The sequence below is a fragment of the Mercenaria mercenaria genome, chromosome 2 (genome assembly GCF_021730395.1).
Source record: "Mercenaria mercenaria strain notata chromosome 2, MADL_Memer_1, whole genome shotgun sequence".
NCBI classification, from domain to species: domain Eukaryota; kingdom Metazoa; phylum Mollusca; class Bivalvia; order Venerida; family Veneridae; genus Mercenaria; species Mercenaria mercenaria.
This window is the reverse complement of record NC_069362.1, coordinates 104,477,300-104,494,357: the sequence shown is the minus strand read 5'-3', so window position 1 is coordinate 104,494,357 and position 17,058 is coordinate 104,477,300. Positions and strand designations below refer to the sequence as shown.

General features: G+C 37.7%; 1 protein-coding gene across 5 annotated transcripts in view; it reads left to right on the top strand.

Annotated features, from left to right (window-relative positions):
* Positions 1-17,058, top strand: part of LOC123564769 (protein zer-1 homolog) — a 76,770-nt gene that overhangs the window by 46,201 nt on the left and 13,511 nt on the right. For all 5 annotated transcript variants that reach the window (XM_053537415.1, XM_053537412.1, XM_053537411.1 and 2 more), the window contains 2 exons: positions 420-596; positions 7,816-7,894. In XM_053537415.1, the coding sequence (XP_053393390.1) occupies positions 420-596; positions 7,816-7,894 (256 nt within the window). The remainder of the gene's footprint in view (positions 1-419; positions 597-7,815; positions 7,895-17,058) is intronic.

The window sequence follows — 17,058 nt, the reverse complement described above, 5'->3', positions numbered from 1 at the left end:
ACATACACTTTACCTAAAACATTGTAGTAAAAAGTTCGACTTTCCTCTGTTTTTAAGCTTTGAAGGGTAGGTAAGTTTTCAGTAGGAATTGAAATCCCAAAACTTCTGTATGTGTATTTGTCAGAAATACCTTTATATTAGGAACAAAAAATACATATAGATGAAGTTTGTAAATGTACATGCATTAGGTTTGAAACAAGACAAAAATATGAAGTATGATACAGCTTTCTATATGTTTGTAAATAAGCTGAGTACATGTTGGGAATAGTTTCCAAGAAAAAAGGAAAACATTTAATAAGTATTGGAAGTCAAGGTATTTTGAAACCCTACAGTTCATTATAACATAATTTCATAAACTGCAGTGATGAAAAAATATTGAGTACATTATTTTGTACTTTTATCTTCGTATTAATTTACAGATGTACAGTTACAGATTCAAGCAGTATGTACAAGTTTTGCTTGGAATATTTCACAGTCCAGTGGGACAAACAGAGAAATTGTGGTATGGGAATTTGCCCCTCGATTTGCTGTATTCAGTTTGCAAAAACAATCTAGAATACAAGGTGGTTGCTGGCAGGAAGTTGGAAATTGTTAAGGTCAGTAAAGTATTTTTATTGCTGTGTGTCTGCAGCACTTTCCATCAAGGGTGTCTAATATTACTTGATTCAAATGCTTCTATAATGAGACAATACGCCACGGAGAAGACTCCGAACCCTAACTCAAAGGTCAGTGTCTTGCTTTGAGGTCAAAGTCATTTTCATTGTCTAGTCTGTAACTTTTTCATGGATATGATTTTGATGGATATTCAAATAACCTTTCGTAAATTTTCAATTTTTAACAAGCTGATGTATCATTGGGGGCAAATTAAAAATATGTTGGGGTATTTCTTCTTAATTACTTCCCTTTGTTATGATGACGTACATTGTATTTCATAGCATTTTTCTCAATTTTCCAACAATTTACAAATAAAATGTTGTTATTATACCCCCACAAGGAGTGAGCTTGTCTGTCGGTTTTATGGGTTCGGGATGATAACTCATGAAAGAATTGACCAATTTAAATACTTTTTGGTAAACAGGTGTTTAGAAAATACAGGTCAAGTTTGACTTCGGGGTCAGTAGAACAAAGGTCAAGGTCACAGTAAACCTGAACAGTTAAACGGTTTCCGTATGATAACTTAGAACACTTGGGTCTAGGATCATGAATTTTTGTTTAACAGGTGTAACATGATAAAATAAGGTCAGGGTTCGACTTTGATATTAGTAGGTCAAAGGTCAAGCTCATAGTAACACAAAACAGTTAAACGGTTTTCGGAAGGTTACTTGAGAACGCATGAACCTAGGATCAAGAAAATTGATAGGGTGTTTGGTTATGACTAGCAGATGACCCCTAATGATGTTGAGGTCAGTAGGTCAAAAGTCAAGGTCACAATGACCCAGAACAATTAAATGGTTTTGAACAAAAACTACAGATCGCTTGGGAGCCCACCCGCTTAGCTCAGTAGGTAAGAGCATTGGTCTACGGATAGCGGGGTCGCGACTTCGAACCTTTGGCGGGGCATATGTTCTCCGTGACTATTTGATAAACGACATTGTGTCTGAAATCATTAGTCCTCCACCTCTGATTCATGTGGGGAAGTTGGCAGTTACTTGCGGAAAACAGGTTTGTACTGGTACACTGGTTAGGTTATCTGCCCGCCGTTACATGAAATACTGTTGAAAATGGCGTTAAACCCAAAACAGACAGACAGACAGATCGCTTGGGACAAGGATCTCGAAACTTAAAAGGGAGGTGTCATGACCAGCAGATGACCAGTATTGATTTGGAATTCCAGAGGTCAAAGGTCAGAGTGACCTGGATTCTAGACAACTTGAGAACGCTTGGGTTGAGAATCATGAAACTTCATAGGGAGGTTAATCACGACCAGCGGTTTACCTCTATTGATTTTGAGATCAGTAGGTCAAAGTTCAAGCAAGTTCGGCTTTGACATTGGCTTAGTTCTGTGACAAGGCAACATTGTGAGGGTATAATTTGTCACTCCTGTGACAACTCTAGTTATGTCTCCCACACCACTGTATGGTGGGAGACATATTGATTTACTCCTGTCTGTCTGTCTTTGTGTCCATCAGTCACAAATCTTGTGCGCACCCTAAGTGAAACATTTTCATCTGATCTTCACCAAAATTGAACAAAATATGTTTGCCAATAAGTCCTCGGCCAAGTTTGATAACTAGCCAACTCGTCACAGGCACTTGGGAATCATGGCCCTTGAATTACCCATAGGCAGATTACTCCAACACTTATCCAAAAGGCCGCTTACTCCAACGTTTACTCCAAAACTATCAAAGGTGTATTTTCTGTGAGTGAACAGTTTATAAAGACAGACTTACTGTTCAAATGATTAGGCAGTTGTGGGAGACATGCGCTTTACTCAAAAGCTGCAGTAGTGTTTTTTTTCATATATGTATCTATAAATGTTTAAAAAGAATTAACAACAGTGGACATACAAATTCAGACCAACATTTTATAATATATATTGTTTATATAGCGTAACATTGAGTATACATCATTAACAGATATCAGATGAGTAGAATATGCTACAGTTTAGATTAATTAGTTAATTGATAACATTGGTGTTCCTTTTAATCTGAATCAGTATGTAAGGAAGCTATCCAGCTTCAGTGGTCAAGTTTTTGTGATAGAGGCTGTATTTTCAATTGATCTTCATGATATTTGGTTAGAACGATTGCCTTGATAAAGTCTAGCCATATTTGAATATGGGTCATGTAAAGTCAAAAACAAGGTCATTAGATCATATCAAAGAAAATACTTGTTTAAACTCAAGAGACCACATTTTTGGTCCAATCCTAATGAAAATTTGTCAGAATATTTGTTTCCAAGAAATCACTAGGTCAAATATATTTACACTGTTATTAGCTCACCTGTTTTGTAGTGACAGGGTGTGCTTTTGTGATCACCCTTTGTCCATCCTCTGTCGTCTGTCCGTCCACACTTTCCTTGTGAACACGATAGAGACATTTTATGTTTGATTTTAAGAAACTTGCACACAACTTGTTTGGGCATAATATCTCGGTTCTTTTCGAAAACTGGTCAGATCCCATCATGGGTTCGAGAGTTATGGGCCCTTATAGGGCCAGAATTTGCTATTTTTTGCTTGTAAACAGGATAGTGACAACATTTTGCAGTCAACTTTAATCAAACTTTGATTTGATACAAACTTGCAAAATATCTTCAACAACAATAAATCTTGGAATCCATGATGAATCTTAGGTTCTGGAGTTATTTTATATCTGATTACTTCCCCTGATTTTTATCAGAATGAATTTATATCAGTGAGTCCTTATAGGACTCATTTGAAATTTCATTATTGTCATTAATTGGACTCAGACAATCTGGGAAGATAACTATGGACTGATTTTATGTCAAATTACCTCCCTTTATTTCGAATTAAAATGGGTAAGTCTCCGTAATTAATGAAGATACTGATCTGAAATTTCATTCATGTCATCAGATGGACTTTGAATTACCTCCTTTTTTATGTAAATGAACATACCTAGCAGCTTCTAATGAGATTGGTTTGAAACGTTATTTATGTCTTCCATGGTAAAAATTTCTACTTTTACTTGTTTTTAGCTCACCTGTCACAAAGTGACAAGGTGAGCTTTTGTGATCGCGCGGTGTCCGTCGTCCGTCGTCCGTCCGTCCGTCAGTGCGTCCGTGCGTGCGTCCGTAAACTTTTGCTTGTGACCACTCTAGAGGTCACATTGTTTATGGGATCTTTATGAAAGTTGGTCAGAATGTTCATCTTGATGATATCTAGGTCAAGTTCGAAACTGGGTCACGTGCCATCAAAAACTAGGTCAGTAGGTCTAAAAATAGAAAAACCTTGTGACCTCTCTAGAGGCCATATATTTCACAAGATCTTCATGAAAATTGATCTGAATGTTCACCTTGATGATATCTAGGTCAAGTTCGAAACTGGGTTACGTGCCGTCAAAAACTAGGTCAGTAGGTCAAATTATAGAAAAACCTTGTGACCTCTCTAAAGGCCATATTTTTCATGGGATCTGTATGAAAGTTGGTCTGAGTGTTCATTTTAATGATATCTAGGTCAAGATCGAAACTGGGTCACGTGCGGTCAAAAACTAGGTCAGTAGGTCTAAAAATAGAAAAACCTTGTGGCCTCTCTAGAGGCCATATATTTCATGAGATCTTCATGAAAATTGATCAGAATGTTCATCTTGATGATATCTAGGTCAGGTTCGAAAGTGGGTCATGTGCCGTCCAAAACTAGGTCAGTAGGTCAAATAATAGAAAAACCTTGTGACCTCTCTAGAGGCCATATTTTTCATGGGATCTGTATGAAAGTTTGTCTGAATGTTCATCTTGATGATATCTAGGTCAAATACGAAAGTGGGTCACGTGCCTTCAAAAACTAGGTCAGTAGGTCAAATAATAGAAAAACCTTGTGACCTCTCTAAAGGCCATAGTTTTCATGGGATCTGTATGAAAATTGGTCTGAATGTTCATCTTGATGATATCTAGGTCACTTTCGAAACTGGGTCAACTGCGGTCAAAAACTAGGTCAGTAGATCTAAAAATAGAAAAACCTTGTGACCTCTGTAGAGGTCATACTTTTGAATGGATCTTCATGAAAATTGGTCAGAATGTTCACCTTGATGATATCTAGGTCAAGTTTGAAACTGGGTCACGTGCCTTAAAAAACTAGGTCAGTAGGTCAAATAATAAAAAAAACCTTGTGACCTCTCTAGAGGCCATACTTTTCATGGGATTTGTATGAAAGTTGGTCTGAGTGTTCATCTTGATGATATCTAGGTCAAGTTTGAAACTGGGTCATCTGCGTTAAAAAACTAGGTCAGTAGGTCTAAAATTGTTAAAATCTTTTGACCTCTCTAGAGGCCATATTTTTCAATGGATCTTCATGAAAATTGATCTGAGTATTCACCTTGATGATATCTAGGTCAGTTTCGAAACTGGGTCACGTGCGGTCAAAAACTAGGCCAGCAGGTATAAAAATAGAAAAACCTTGTGACCTCTCTATAGGCCATATTTTTCATGAGATCTTCATGAAAATTAGTGGGAATGTTCACCTTAATGATATGTAGATAAAGTTCAAAACAGGATCACGTACCTTCGAAAACTAGGTCAGTAGGTCAAATAATAGAAAAACCTTGTTACCTCTCTAGAGACCACATTTTTCAATGGATCTTCATGAAAATTGGTCAGAATTTTTATCTTGATAATACCTAGGTCAAGTTCAAAACTAGGTCACTATGTCAAATAATAGAAAAAACGATGTCATACTCAAAACTGGGTCATGTGGGAAGAGGTGAGCGATTCAGGACCATCATGGTCCTCTTGTTCTAATATGTTGTTGTAAAGGTTTTTACTCTGTATCTTCTACATGCATATACCAATGCATGATTACCTTTCCTGATTTTTAGCTCACCTGTCACAAAGTGACAAGGTGAGCTTTTGTGATCGCGTGGCGTCCGTCGTCCGTCCGTCCGTGCGTGCGTGCGTTCGTGCGTGCGTAAACTTTTGCTTGTGGCCACTCTAGAGGTCACATTTTTCATGGGATCTTTATGAAAGTTGGTCAGAATGTTCACCTTGATGATATCTAGGTCAGGTTTGAAACTGGGCCACGTGCGGTTAAAATTTAGGTCAGTAGGTCTAAAAATAGAAAAACCTTGTGACCTCTCTAGAGGCCATATTTCTCAATGGATCTTCATGAAAATTAGTCAGAATGTTCACCTTGATGATATCTAGGTCAAGTTCGAAACTGGGTCACGTGCGGTCAAAAACTAGGTCAGTAGGTCGAAAAATAGAAAAACCTTGTGACCTCTCTAGAGGCCATATTTTTCATGAGACCTTCATGAAAATTGGTGAGAATGTTCATCTTGATGATATCTAGGTCAGATTCAGAAGTGGGTCACGTGCCTTCAAAAACTAGGTCATTAGGTCAAATAATAGAAAAACCTTGTGACCTCTCTAGAGGTCATATTTTTCAATGGATCTTCATGAAAATTGGTCAGAATTTTTTATCTTGATGATATCTAGGTCACATGTGCTCAAAAACTAGGTCACTATGTCAAATAATAGAAATAACGACGTCGTACTCAGTTCAACACTAGGTAATGTGGGGATAGGTGAGCGATTCAGGACCATCATGGTCCTCTTGTATTAAAAATGGATTTATCTCAGTAAGTATTTATAGGACTCATTTGAAATTTCATTATTGTCATTAGTTGGACTGAGACAATCAGGTTTGATAACTATTGACTGATTTTATGTCAAATTACCTTCCTTTGTGTCAAAATTAAAATGGGTGTATCTCGGTAACCAATGAAGATACTGATTTGAAATTTCATTTATGCCATCAGATGGATTCAGACAATCAGGGTAGGTACATTTTGACTGAATTTATGGGTAATTACCTCCCTTTATTTATGTAAATCAGTGTACCTCAGTAGCATCTAATGAGATTGGTTTTTAATGTTATTTAAGTCTTCCAGGGTAAGGAATAGTCATGCTAGTACAAAAATGCAGCATTTGAGCCTAGAACCGTCAAACTTGGTATGGAGATTGGCCCTGACTAGTATGGGATCCATCGGTCAAAGGGGACTGTTACAAGAAAATATTTATCCTGATTATATTTAAAGTGTATGCCTATGTGATCTATGTCAAAACTTGATCTTATCATTAAGAGCAATGATACTCAGGTGAGCGATATAGGGCCATCACGGCCCTCTTGTGGTGTGTTTCTCAGGTGAGTGACCTAGGGACATATTGGCCCTCTTGTTTGTCTTGCTTTGCTTCCTACTACCAAATTTATGGGTCCTGAAATAGTAAAGGCTGTACAGTTTCACCTTGTGATGTGCCTAGCTCAAAAAATATTTCATATAAATTGATTAGACCTTGCATGAGTCTTTATCATGATATGATAAAGACACATTCTGTTTTTCTGTCTGGCTTCTCCCCCACCCTCCCATATTTCCAGGTTAATGGTTCTAAAATAGTCGAAAATGCACATTTCACCTTGTGATGCGCCTAGCCAAAAAGGATTTGATATGAATTGATGAAAACTTGCATGAGTCTTTAAAATGATATAAACTTGCACACCTACTATTTTTAGCTCACCTGAGCCTGGTGTTTGTCTGTCTGTCCTTTGGCAATTTCGAGTCAGCTCTGTAACTCTTGAACCTCTTAAAGGATTTCAAAGAAACTTGACAAAAATGTTAACCACATTGAGACAACCTGCAGAACGCATGTTACAGATGATTGCTTCAAAGTCATGTTCAAGGTCAAGGTCAAACTTAGGGGTACAAGGTTATATAACTTTGTTTCTTATCGCTCTGTAATTCTTGAACTGCTTGAAGGATTTAAAAAAAAACTTCACACAAATGTTCACACCATTAAGACAACGTGCAGAGCTCATGTTTCGGATGTCTTGCTTCTAGGTCCTTTCACGCTTTGGGGCCAAATGTCATACCTTTTGGCGAATATTGCTCCACATCGCTGTGCTCTTGTTCGGCTTTTATATTCATTCATTTGACAAGGCTGTTGAATAGTGGAGTGTCCTATGAGAGGTATTGATGTTGTATATTCTTTAATTAAAAAAAAATAAATTCTGCATGATACAGAACAATTTCTTAACTGTTTTGCTGATTTTTAGTCTATGATAACCATTTGAGGCCACATTTCTAGGCCAGTCTTTATGAAACCTCCGCAAGATTTAGAATAACATGAAGGTAATTTTGAAATTTCTTTCAGATATTGTTAAAAGAAATCAAAGAAAAAGCAAGTTCAGCTTTTGTGCCAAAGATATGGAATATACTGTGGACACTTACTGGTAAATTATCATAATTGTCATAAATTTACACTAATTATTGAGTTGAGGAAGTATGATTTAGATTTTGATAGCTCAGTATGGGTTTAATCGAGTTATTGAAAAATATACTTACAACACATTAGTATTAGTAGATTGAAAAATGTGTAAATTGGTAAGAATTTGTCTCACAAAAAAGTTCCTTAAGTTAGAAATATTTCTATAGGCAGCACAGATTCAGTTGCTGTTTGTTCTTCCAGTTTTTACATTTTCGCTCACCTGAAGGCTCATGGTATGCTTTTGTGACCACTCAATGTCCGGAATGCGTCGTCAGTCATCCGTCCGCCAACAATTTATAATAAAAACTTCTTCTTACAAACCACTGTGCAGAATTACACCACACTTGGGTGGTCCCCTTTCAAAATTGTTCAAAGAATTAAATTCCATGCAGAACTCTAGTTGCCATGGCAACCAACAGGAAAAACTGTAAAAATCTTCTTGTTCAAAACTGCAGGGCCTAGAATCTTGATATTTGGCATGTGACATCATCTAATTGTCCTCTATGAAAATTGTGAAAATTGTTCAAATTATGCCTCTGGGGTGAAAAGAGGCCCTGCTCGGAGGGTCCCAAGTTTTGCATAGACTTATTTAGGAATAAACTTAAAAATCTTCTTGTCCAAAACCACAAGACCTAGGACTTCGATATTTGGTATGTAGCATTGCCTTGTGGTCCTCTACCAAAATTATTCAGATTCATACCCTGGGGTGAAAAGAGGCCCTCCCACAGCGAAGGGGGGGGGGGGGAGGGTCTGAAGTTTTACACGGACTTGCATAGGAATTTTTTTTTAAAAAACCTTCTTGCTTGGAACTGCAAGGCATAGGCTGTTGCCATGCCTAGTTTTCCATTACCAAAATTGTTCAAATTATGCCCCTGGGATAAAAAGAGGCCCAGCCCTGGGAGTCCAAAATTTAACAAAGACTTACATAGGAAAAAATTAAAAACTCTTCTTGTCCAAAAGTTCAATGTCTAGGCATTTGATATTTGGTGTGTAGCATTGCCTACTGGATCTCTTGTAAGATTGTTCATGTTATACCCCTGGGATGAAAAGAGACCCTGCCTTGCGGTCACATTTTAGCTCACCTGAGCCAAAGGCTCATGGTGAGCTTTTGTGACCGATCAATGTCCGTCGTCCATTGTCAGTCGTGCGTCGTCCGTCCGTCCATCAACATTTTCTAAAAAATTCTTCTTCTTGAAAACCACTGGGCAGAATTAAACCTAACTTCACAGACATGATCCTTGGGTGGCCCCCTTTCAAAATTTTTCAAAGAATTGAATTCCATTGAGAACTCTGGTTGCCATGGCAACCGGAAGGAAAAGCTTCTTGTCCAAAACCACAAGGCATGGAGCTTTGATATTTGGCATGTAACATCATCTGATAATCCTCTAATAAGATTGTTCAAATTGTGCCCCTTGTGTGTAAAGAGTCCCCGCCCCGGGAATCACAAGTTTTACTTAGACTTATTAAGGAAAAAAAATTAAAAATCTTTTTATCTAGAACCACAAGACCTAGGCCTTTGATATTTGGTATGTAGCATTGCCTTATGGTCCTCTACCAAAATTGTTCAAATTATATCAATGGGGTGAAAAGAGGCCCTGCCCCGGGGAGTCTAAAGTTTTACATAGACTTATATAGGACAATTTTTTAAAAATCTTTTTTATCTGAAACTGCAAGTCCTACGCTTTTGATATTTGCCTTATGGTCCTCTACTAAAATTGTTCAAATTATGCCCCTGGGGTGAAAAGAGGCCCTGCCTCGAGGTGTCTCAAGTTTTACATAGACTTATATAGGAAAAAACTTAAAACAACCTCTTGCCTGAAACTGCATGGCATAGGCTTTTGATATTTGGTATGTTGCATTGCCTAGTGTTCCTCTACCAAAATTGTTCAAATTATGCCACTGGGGTGAAAAGAGGCCCAGTCCTAGGGTTCCCAAATTGAACATAGACATATCTATAGGGGAAAAACCTTCCTATCTGAAAGTTCAAAGTTTAGGCCTTTGATATTGGGTATGTAGCATTGCTTAGTGGATCTCATACAAGATTGTTCAAATTATGCCCCTGGGGTGAAAAGAGGCCCCGCCCTGGGTGCCACTTGTAAAAAGTGTTATATAGGAATAAATACTTCAAAAATTATATTTCCTAGAGTGCTTAATCATAATTACCTGATGACCCGAAGTGATTAGGGGTCACTTGACTGTGACCTTGACCTACTGACCTACTTTCTTGTTTTTTAAGATACGGCCTTGAAATTTGGATGACATGTACAGTTTTTAACACCATTTTAAACATGTGGCCCATATTACTCAGGTGAGCCACTCAGGGTCATCATGACCCTCTTGTTATATGACTTATATTGGAAAAAGTACTTAAAAATATTAGATCAAAGTTCCTAGACTGTTTAGTTATAATTACCTGATGACATCAAGTGATTAGGGGTCACATGACTGACCTTGACCTACTGACCTACTTTCTTGTTTTTTAGCTCGACTATTCGAAGAATAGGGGAGCTGTCCTACTCGCCCCGCCGTCGGCGTTAGCGTGAGCGTCACACAAATGTTAAAGTTTGCGTACCATCATGACCCCAGTCTGTAAAAAGGAGGAGGCAACTCTATCAAGCATTTTAACTGAATTATGGCCCCTTTTCAACTTAGAATAAATGTTAAAGTTTGCGTACCACCCCAAATATTTTCAAAGTCCATTGAGATATTGCTTTCATATTTTGCATACTTGTTAACCATCATGACCCCAGTCTGTAAAAAGGAGGAGGCAACTCTATCAAGCATTTTGACTGAATTATGGCCCCTTTTCGACCTAGAATAAATGTTAAAGTTTGTGTACCACCCCAAATATTTGCAAAGTCCATTGAGATATTGCTTTCATATTTTGCATACTTGTTTACCATCATGACCCCAGTCTGTAAAAAGGAGGCAACTCTATCAAGCATTTTTACTGAATTATGGCCCCTTTTCGACTTAGAATATGCTTATTGTAATGTTAAAGTTTTACTCATTGCTTATGTTATACTATCAAGCACTGAGAATAGTCGAGCGCGCTGTCCACTGACCGCTCTTGTTAAGATACAGTCTTGAAATTTTGATGACATATACAGTTTTGCACCCTGATCTAAAAACTGACTTTCAGTGACCATGAATGTGACCTACTGACCTAATTTCTTTATATTTTAGCATCAGTTTGCCATTTGAAACGGGTGGCTCATATTATTCAGTCGAGTAATTAAGGGTCATCGTGGCCCTCTTGTTATTCCTCACCAAAGGTGGAGGGATATAGCTTTTGTGTTGTCCATCCATCTGTCCGTCCTCCATATTATTTCGTCCTGCCGACATTTGCATAGTTAGGTGCTATAGGAACAAAAGGTGACTTTACTTTTTAGCTCACCTGAGCACAAGTGCTCAAAGGTGAGCTTTTGTGATCACCCTGTGTCAGTCGTCCATCTGTCCGTCATCAACAATTTGACTGTTAACACACTAGAGGTCACAATTTTGGCCCAATCTTAATGAAACATGGTCAGAATGTTACCCTCAATGAAATCCTGTACGAGTTTGATATTGGGTCATCTAGGGTCAAAAACTAGATCACCAGGTCAAATCAAAAGAAAAGCTTGTTAACACTGTAGAGGCCACATTTATGACTCTTATCTTCATGAATCTTGGTCAGAATGTTAATCTTGATGGTCTCATGGTCCAGTTTGAATCTGGATCATGTAGAATCAAAAACTAGGTCACCAGGTCAAATCGAAGGAAAAGCTAGTTAACACTGTAGAGGCCACATTTATGATAATATCTTAATAAAACTTGGTCAGAATATTGATCTTGATGAACTTTAGGTCAAGTTCAAATCTGGGTCAGGTGAGGTCAAAAACCAGGTCACTAAGTCAAATCAAAGGAAAAGCTTGTTAACACTCTAGAGGCCACATTTATGACTTATGACTGTATTTTCATGAAACATAACCAGAATGTTTATCTTGGTGATCTTTAGGTCAAGTTCAAATCTGAGTCATGTGGGGTCAAAAACTAGGTCACCATGTCAAATCAAAGGAAAAGCTAGTTAACACTTTAGGGACCACATTTATGACCATATCTTAATGAAACTTGGTCAGAATGTTAATCTTGATGATCTTTAGGTCAGTAGGTCAGGTGAGCGATACAGGGCCTTCATGACCCTCTTGTTCTTTGATGTAATTTATTTGGTAAGCTTTATATTACTATGATAATTTTTAGCTCACCTGAGCACAGAATGCTCAAGGTGAGCTTTTGTGATCGCCCTGTGTCCGCTGTCGGCGTTGGCGGCGTTGTTGTCGTCAGCAATTTGACTGTTTACACGCTAGATGTCACAGTTTTGGCCCAATCGCAATGAAACTTGATTAGAATGTTACCCTCAATAAAATCTTGGTCGAGTTCGATATTGGGTCATCTGGGGTCAAAAACTAGATCGCCAGGTCAAATCAAAGGAAAAGCTTGTTAACACTCTAGAGGTCACAAATTTGGCTCAATCTAAATGAAACTTGGTCAGAATGTTACCCTCAATAAAATCTTGGACAAGTTCGATATTAGGTCATCTGGGGACTTATTTTTTTTTTAAAGATTAACTTCCTTTAGCTGTTACTATAAACAGCTATATTGTAAATTTTTGTTATAATTAACCGTAGGGAAAAACCAAGACCAGTTACTTTCAAATTTCAGGTGTATTTTAAGGTATCTCTACCTGGTAAGGAGTTTTTATGTAGATTTAGAAAAAACAAAAGAATTACAATAATTAATAAACAACCACAAAAGATAAATTCCATTTGCAAATGTAGGTGCTGGTGTAAAAAAATTTGCTGCGAAAGGCATATAACGTGAAATTCTGGCACTCTTTTTTGCTTGTAAACATGGTAGAGACCACATTTCTTATTCAACTTTAATAATACTTGCATGCAATTTGTATTGGCATGATACCTCAGTTCCTTTCAAAAATTGGCAAGATCCGATCATTGGTTCCAGAGTTATGGCACCTTAAAGGGCCAAAATTTACTATTTTTGCTTTTGCAGCCAAATGGAGACTTCATTCAAATGGTTTAATTTGATACAAACTTGCAAAATATCTTCAGTAACAATAAATCTTGGATTTCATGATGAATCGGTCAGATCCAATCATAGGTTCCATAGTTACGGCCCCTGATTGACCCCCGAAAGAGCCACAATTTGTTTATTTTTCCTTCTGAAAACGATAGAACTTAGATTTTGTATTTGATTTTAACCACACTTACACACACCTTAAGTAACAATAACTTATAAGATCTCAGTTTCTTTCGAAAATTGGCTAGATTCCATCATGGGTTATAGAGTTACTGCCATGAACCAAAGGAAAAGCTTGGTAACAACCTAGAGGCCACATTTATGACCATATCTGCGTGAAACTTGGTCAAGGTATCTTGATGGTTTCTAGGGCAAGGTCAAAGTTTGGTCATACGGGGTCAAAATCTAGGTCACCCTGACAATTCAAAGGAAAAGCTTGTTAACATTCTTGAAGCCACATTTATGACCCTATCTTCAAGAAACTTGGTCAGAATATTTATCTTGATGATTCCTAGACCAAGTTCGAAACTGAGTCAGTTGGGGTAAAAATCTAGGTTGCTCAGTCATATCAAAGGAAAACCTTGTTAACACCTTTGTTCATTTGATGTGCATGAACTTTTTATGTTTCTATCTTCATAAAACTTGGTCAGAATGTTTGTTTTTTTGAAGTCTTGGATAATTTAAGATCTGGGTCACATTGGCTTAAAAACTAGGTCACTAGGTCAAATCAAAGGAAAAGCTTTTACATACTCTGGAGGCGACTTTTTGTTCCAATCTACCTAAACTTTGTCAGAATGTTTGCTTTTCATGAAATTTTGGACAAGTTCGAATTTGGGTCATGTGGGTTATAAAACTAGGTAACTAGGTCAAATCAAAGAAAGGGATTCTTCATACTCAAAGGGCCACATTTGTTTGTCCAGTGGTATTGAAAATTGGTCAGAATATTTGGCTCCATGAAATCACTAGGTAAAACATATTTACACTATTATAGTGTGTTACTCAGGTGAGTGACATTGGGCCTTCTTTGCCCTCTTGTTTATTAGCTTACCTGAGCACAAAGTGCTAAAGGTGAGTTATTGTGACCAGTCACTGTCTGGCATCTGTTGGCATCCGTCATCAGTCGTGCACCGTTCGTCAACATTCGCATTGTGAACACTCTAAGAGGCCACCGTTGTGACCCACCCTATATGAAACTTGGTCAGAATGTTTGTCTTTATGATCTCTAGGTCAGATTTGGGACTGGATCATGTGGGTCAAAAATGAGGTCACTAGGTCAAAACAAAGGAAAAGCTTGTGAACACTCTAGAGGCTATAGTTTTGACACAATCTTTATGAAACTTGGTAAAAATGTTTGTCTTTATGATCTCTAGGTCAAGTTTTATCTGGATCTTGTGATGTCAAGAACTAGGTCACCCGGTCAGATCGAAGGAACAGCTTGTGAATAAACTAGAGGCCACAGTTAAGATTCAGTCTTCATGAAACTTGGGTCAAAATGTTTGTCTTGATAATCTCTAGGTTAAGGTTGAAACTGGGTCTTGTGGGGTCACAAACTAGGTCAGTAGGCCAGATCAATGGAAAATCTTAACAGCACCACAGAGGCCACGTTTTTGACCAAATCTTCATGAAACTCGGTCAAAATGATAAACTTGATGATTTTTAGCCCACCATCATCAGATGGTGTGCTATTCAGATCACTGCGTCCGTGGTCTTGTCCAAACCACAAAGCCTAGGGGTTTGATATTTGCAATGTAGCATAATATAGTGGTTCTCTACCAAGTTTGTTCAAATTATCTCCCTAGGGTCAAATATGGCCCCGCCCCGGGGTCATTTGGTTCATATAGTCATAAATAGGGAAATGGAAAATCTTAACAGCACCACAGAGGCCACGTTTTTGACCAAATCTTCATGAAACTCGGTCAAAATGATAAACTTGATGATTTTTAGCCCACCATCATCAGATGGTGTGCTATTCAGATCACTGCGTCCGTGGTCTTGTCCAAACCACAAAGCCTAGGGGTTTGATATTTGCAATGTAGCATAATATAGTGGTTCTCTACCAAGTTTGTTCAAATTATCTCCCTAGGGTCAAATATGGCCCCGCCCCGGGGTCATTTGGTTCATATAGTCATAAATAGGGAAATACTTTTAAAGTTTTCTTGTCCATAACCTACAACATTCAAATTTGACCACATGTAAAGTTTTGAGTGGCAAGATGGACCATGAAATGACTTTGACCTAGGGACCTACTTTCACATTTCTGTGACTACAGCCTTCAAATTTGGACCACATGCAGAGTTTTGTGCACAAAAAAGAGCTTTGACCTTGACATTGACCTAGTGACCTACTTTCACATTTTTGTAGGTACAGGCTTCCAATTTGGACCACATGCATAGTTTTGTGTTCCGAAATAAAATTTGACCTTGATTTTGACCTAGTGAATTACTTTCACATTTCTCAAGCTACAGCCTTCAAATTTAGACCACATACATTGTTTTTGTGCACCGAAAAAACTTTGACCTTAACATTGACCTAGTGACCTACTTCCACATTTTTGAAGGTACGGGTTTCAAAGTTGGAATATTTGCATAGTTTTGTGTTCCAAAATGAAATTTGACATTGCTTTTGACCTAGTGACCTACTTTCACATTTTTCAAGCTACAGGCTTCAAATTTGGACCACGTGCGTATTTTTGTGTTTTGAATTGAAATAATGTCTCCCACCACACAGTGGTGTGGGAGACATCTTGATCTACTCTGTCTGTCTCAAAGCTTGTCCGCACTCTAAGTCGAACATTTCTCATCCGAGCTTCATTAAACTTGAACAAAATGTGTTTGATAATAAGATCTTGGCCAAGTTCGATAACTAGCTAAATCTGCCCAGGCACTTTTGAATTATGTCCCTTGAATTACTGATTGAGACCATCCGTCTAAGCCGTCTAACCGGGTCCATTCATCTAAGCCATCTAGAAAACCTAGACATTTTTCATAGGGACAGTTCTGGGAGACATGCGCTTTTCTCAAAAGCATCTCTAGTTTGACATTGATTTTTACTTGGTACCTACTTTCACATTTCTCAAGCTTCAGCCTCCAAATTTGAAGCACTTGCATAGTTTTGTATACCTAAATGAACTTTGGCCTTGAAATTGATCTAGTGACCTACTTTAACATTTCTCAAGCTATAGCTTTCAAATTTGGACCACATGTATGGACTACATGCACAGTGTTTTGTACCGAAATGAAATTTGACCTTGATTTTGACTTTGAGCTAGTCTTGAAATTTGGATCATTCAAAAATGGTTCAATGGTGGGCGCCAAGATCAGTCTGTGATCTCTTGTTACTTCTAAGTTGAATCTTGATCATCTGTGGTCAAAAACTAGATCACCTGGTAAAAGCAAAGAAAAACCTTGTGCATGCAACAGGGGCTTCATTTTTCATTTGATGTGCATGGAACTTGGAGAGAATGTTGTCTGCATGTAATATCGCATTAATTTTTTATCTGGGTCATTTATGGTCAAAAACTAGGTCACCAGGTCAAATAAAATAATAAGCTTGTTTACACCCTAAGGGGCACATTTTTTATTTTATCTTCATAAAACTTGGTCAGAATGTTTGTTATTATGAATTCTTGGACAATTTAAAATTTGGGTCATGTAGAGTCAAAAACTAGGTCACCAGTCCAATTCAAAGGAAAAATTGTATACACTCTAGAGGTCACGTTTTTGCTCCAATCTTCCCGAAACTTTGTCAGAATGTTTATTTTCATGAAATGGACAAGTTGGAATCTGGGCCACGTTTGGTAAAAAACTACATCACTTAGTCAAATCAAAGAAATTGCTTGTAAACATTCAAGAGGCCATGCTTTTTGGTAAAATCTTGATGAAAATTGGTTAGAATATTTGTCTCCATAAAATCACTAGGTAAAACATGTATACACTATTACGGCCTGTTATTCAGGTGAGCGACCTATGGCCATCTCGGCCCATTTATTTTTCATCAATATTTATTATCAACATGTGAATTTTTGTACTCTCACCCGTTCTTCCCACATTTTTT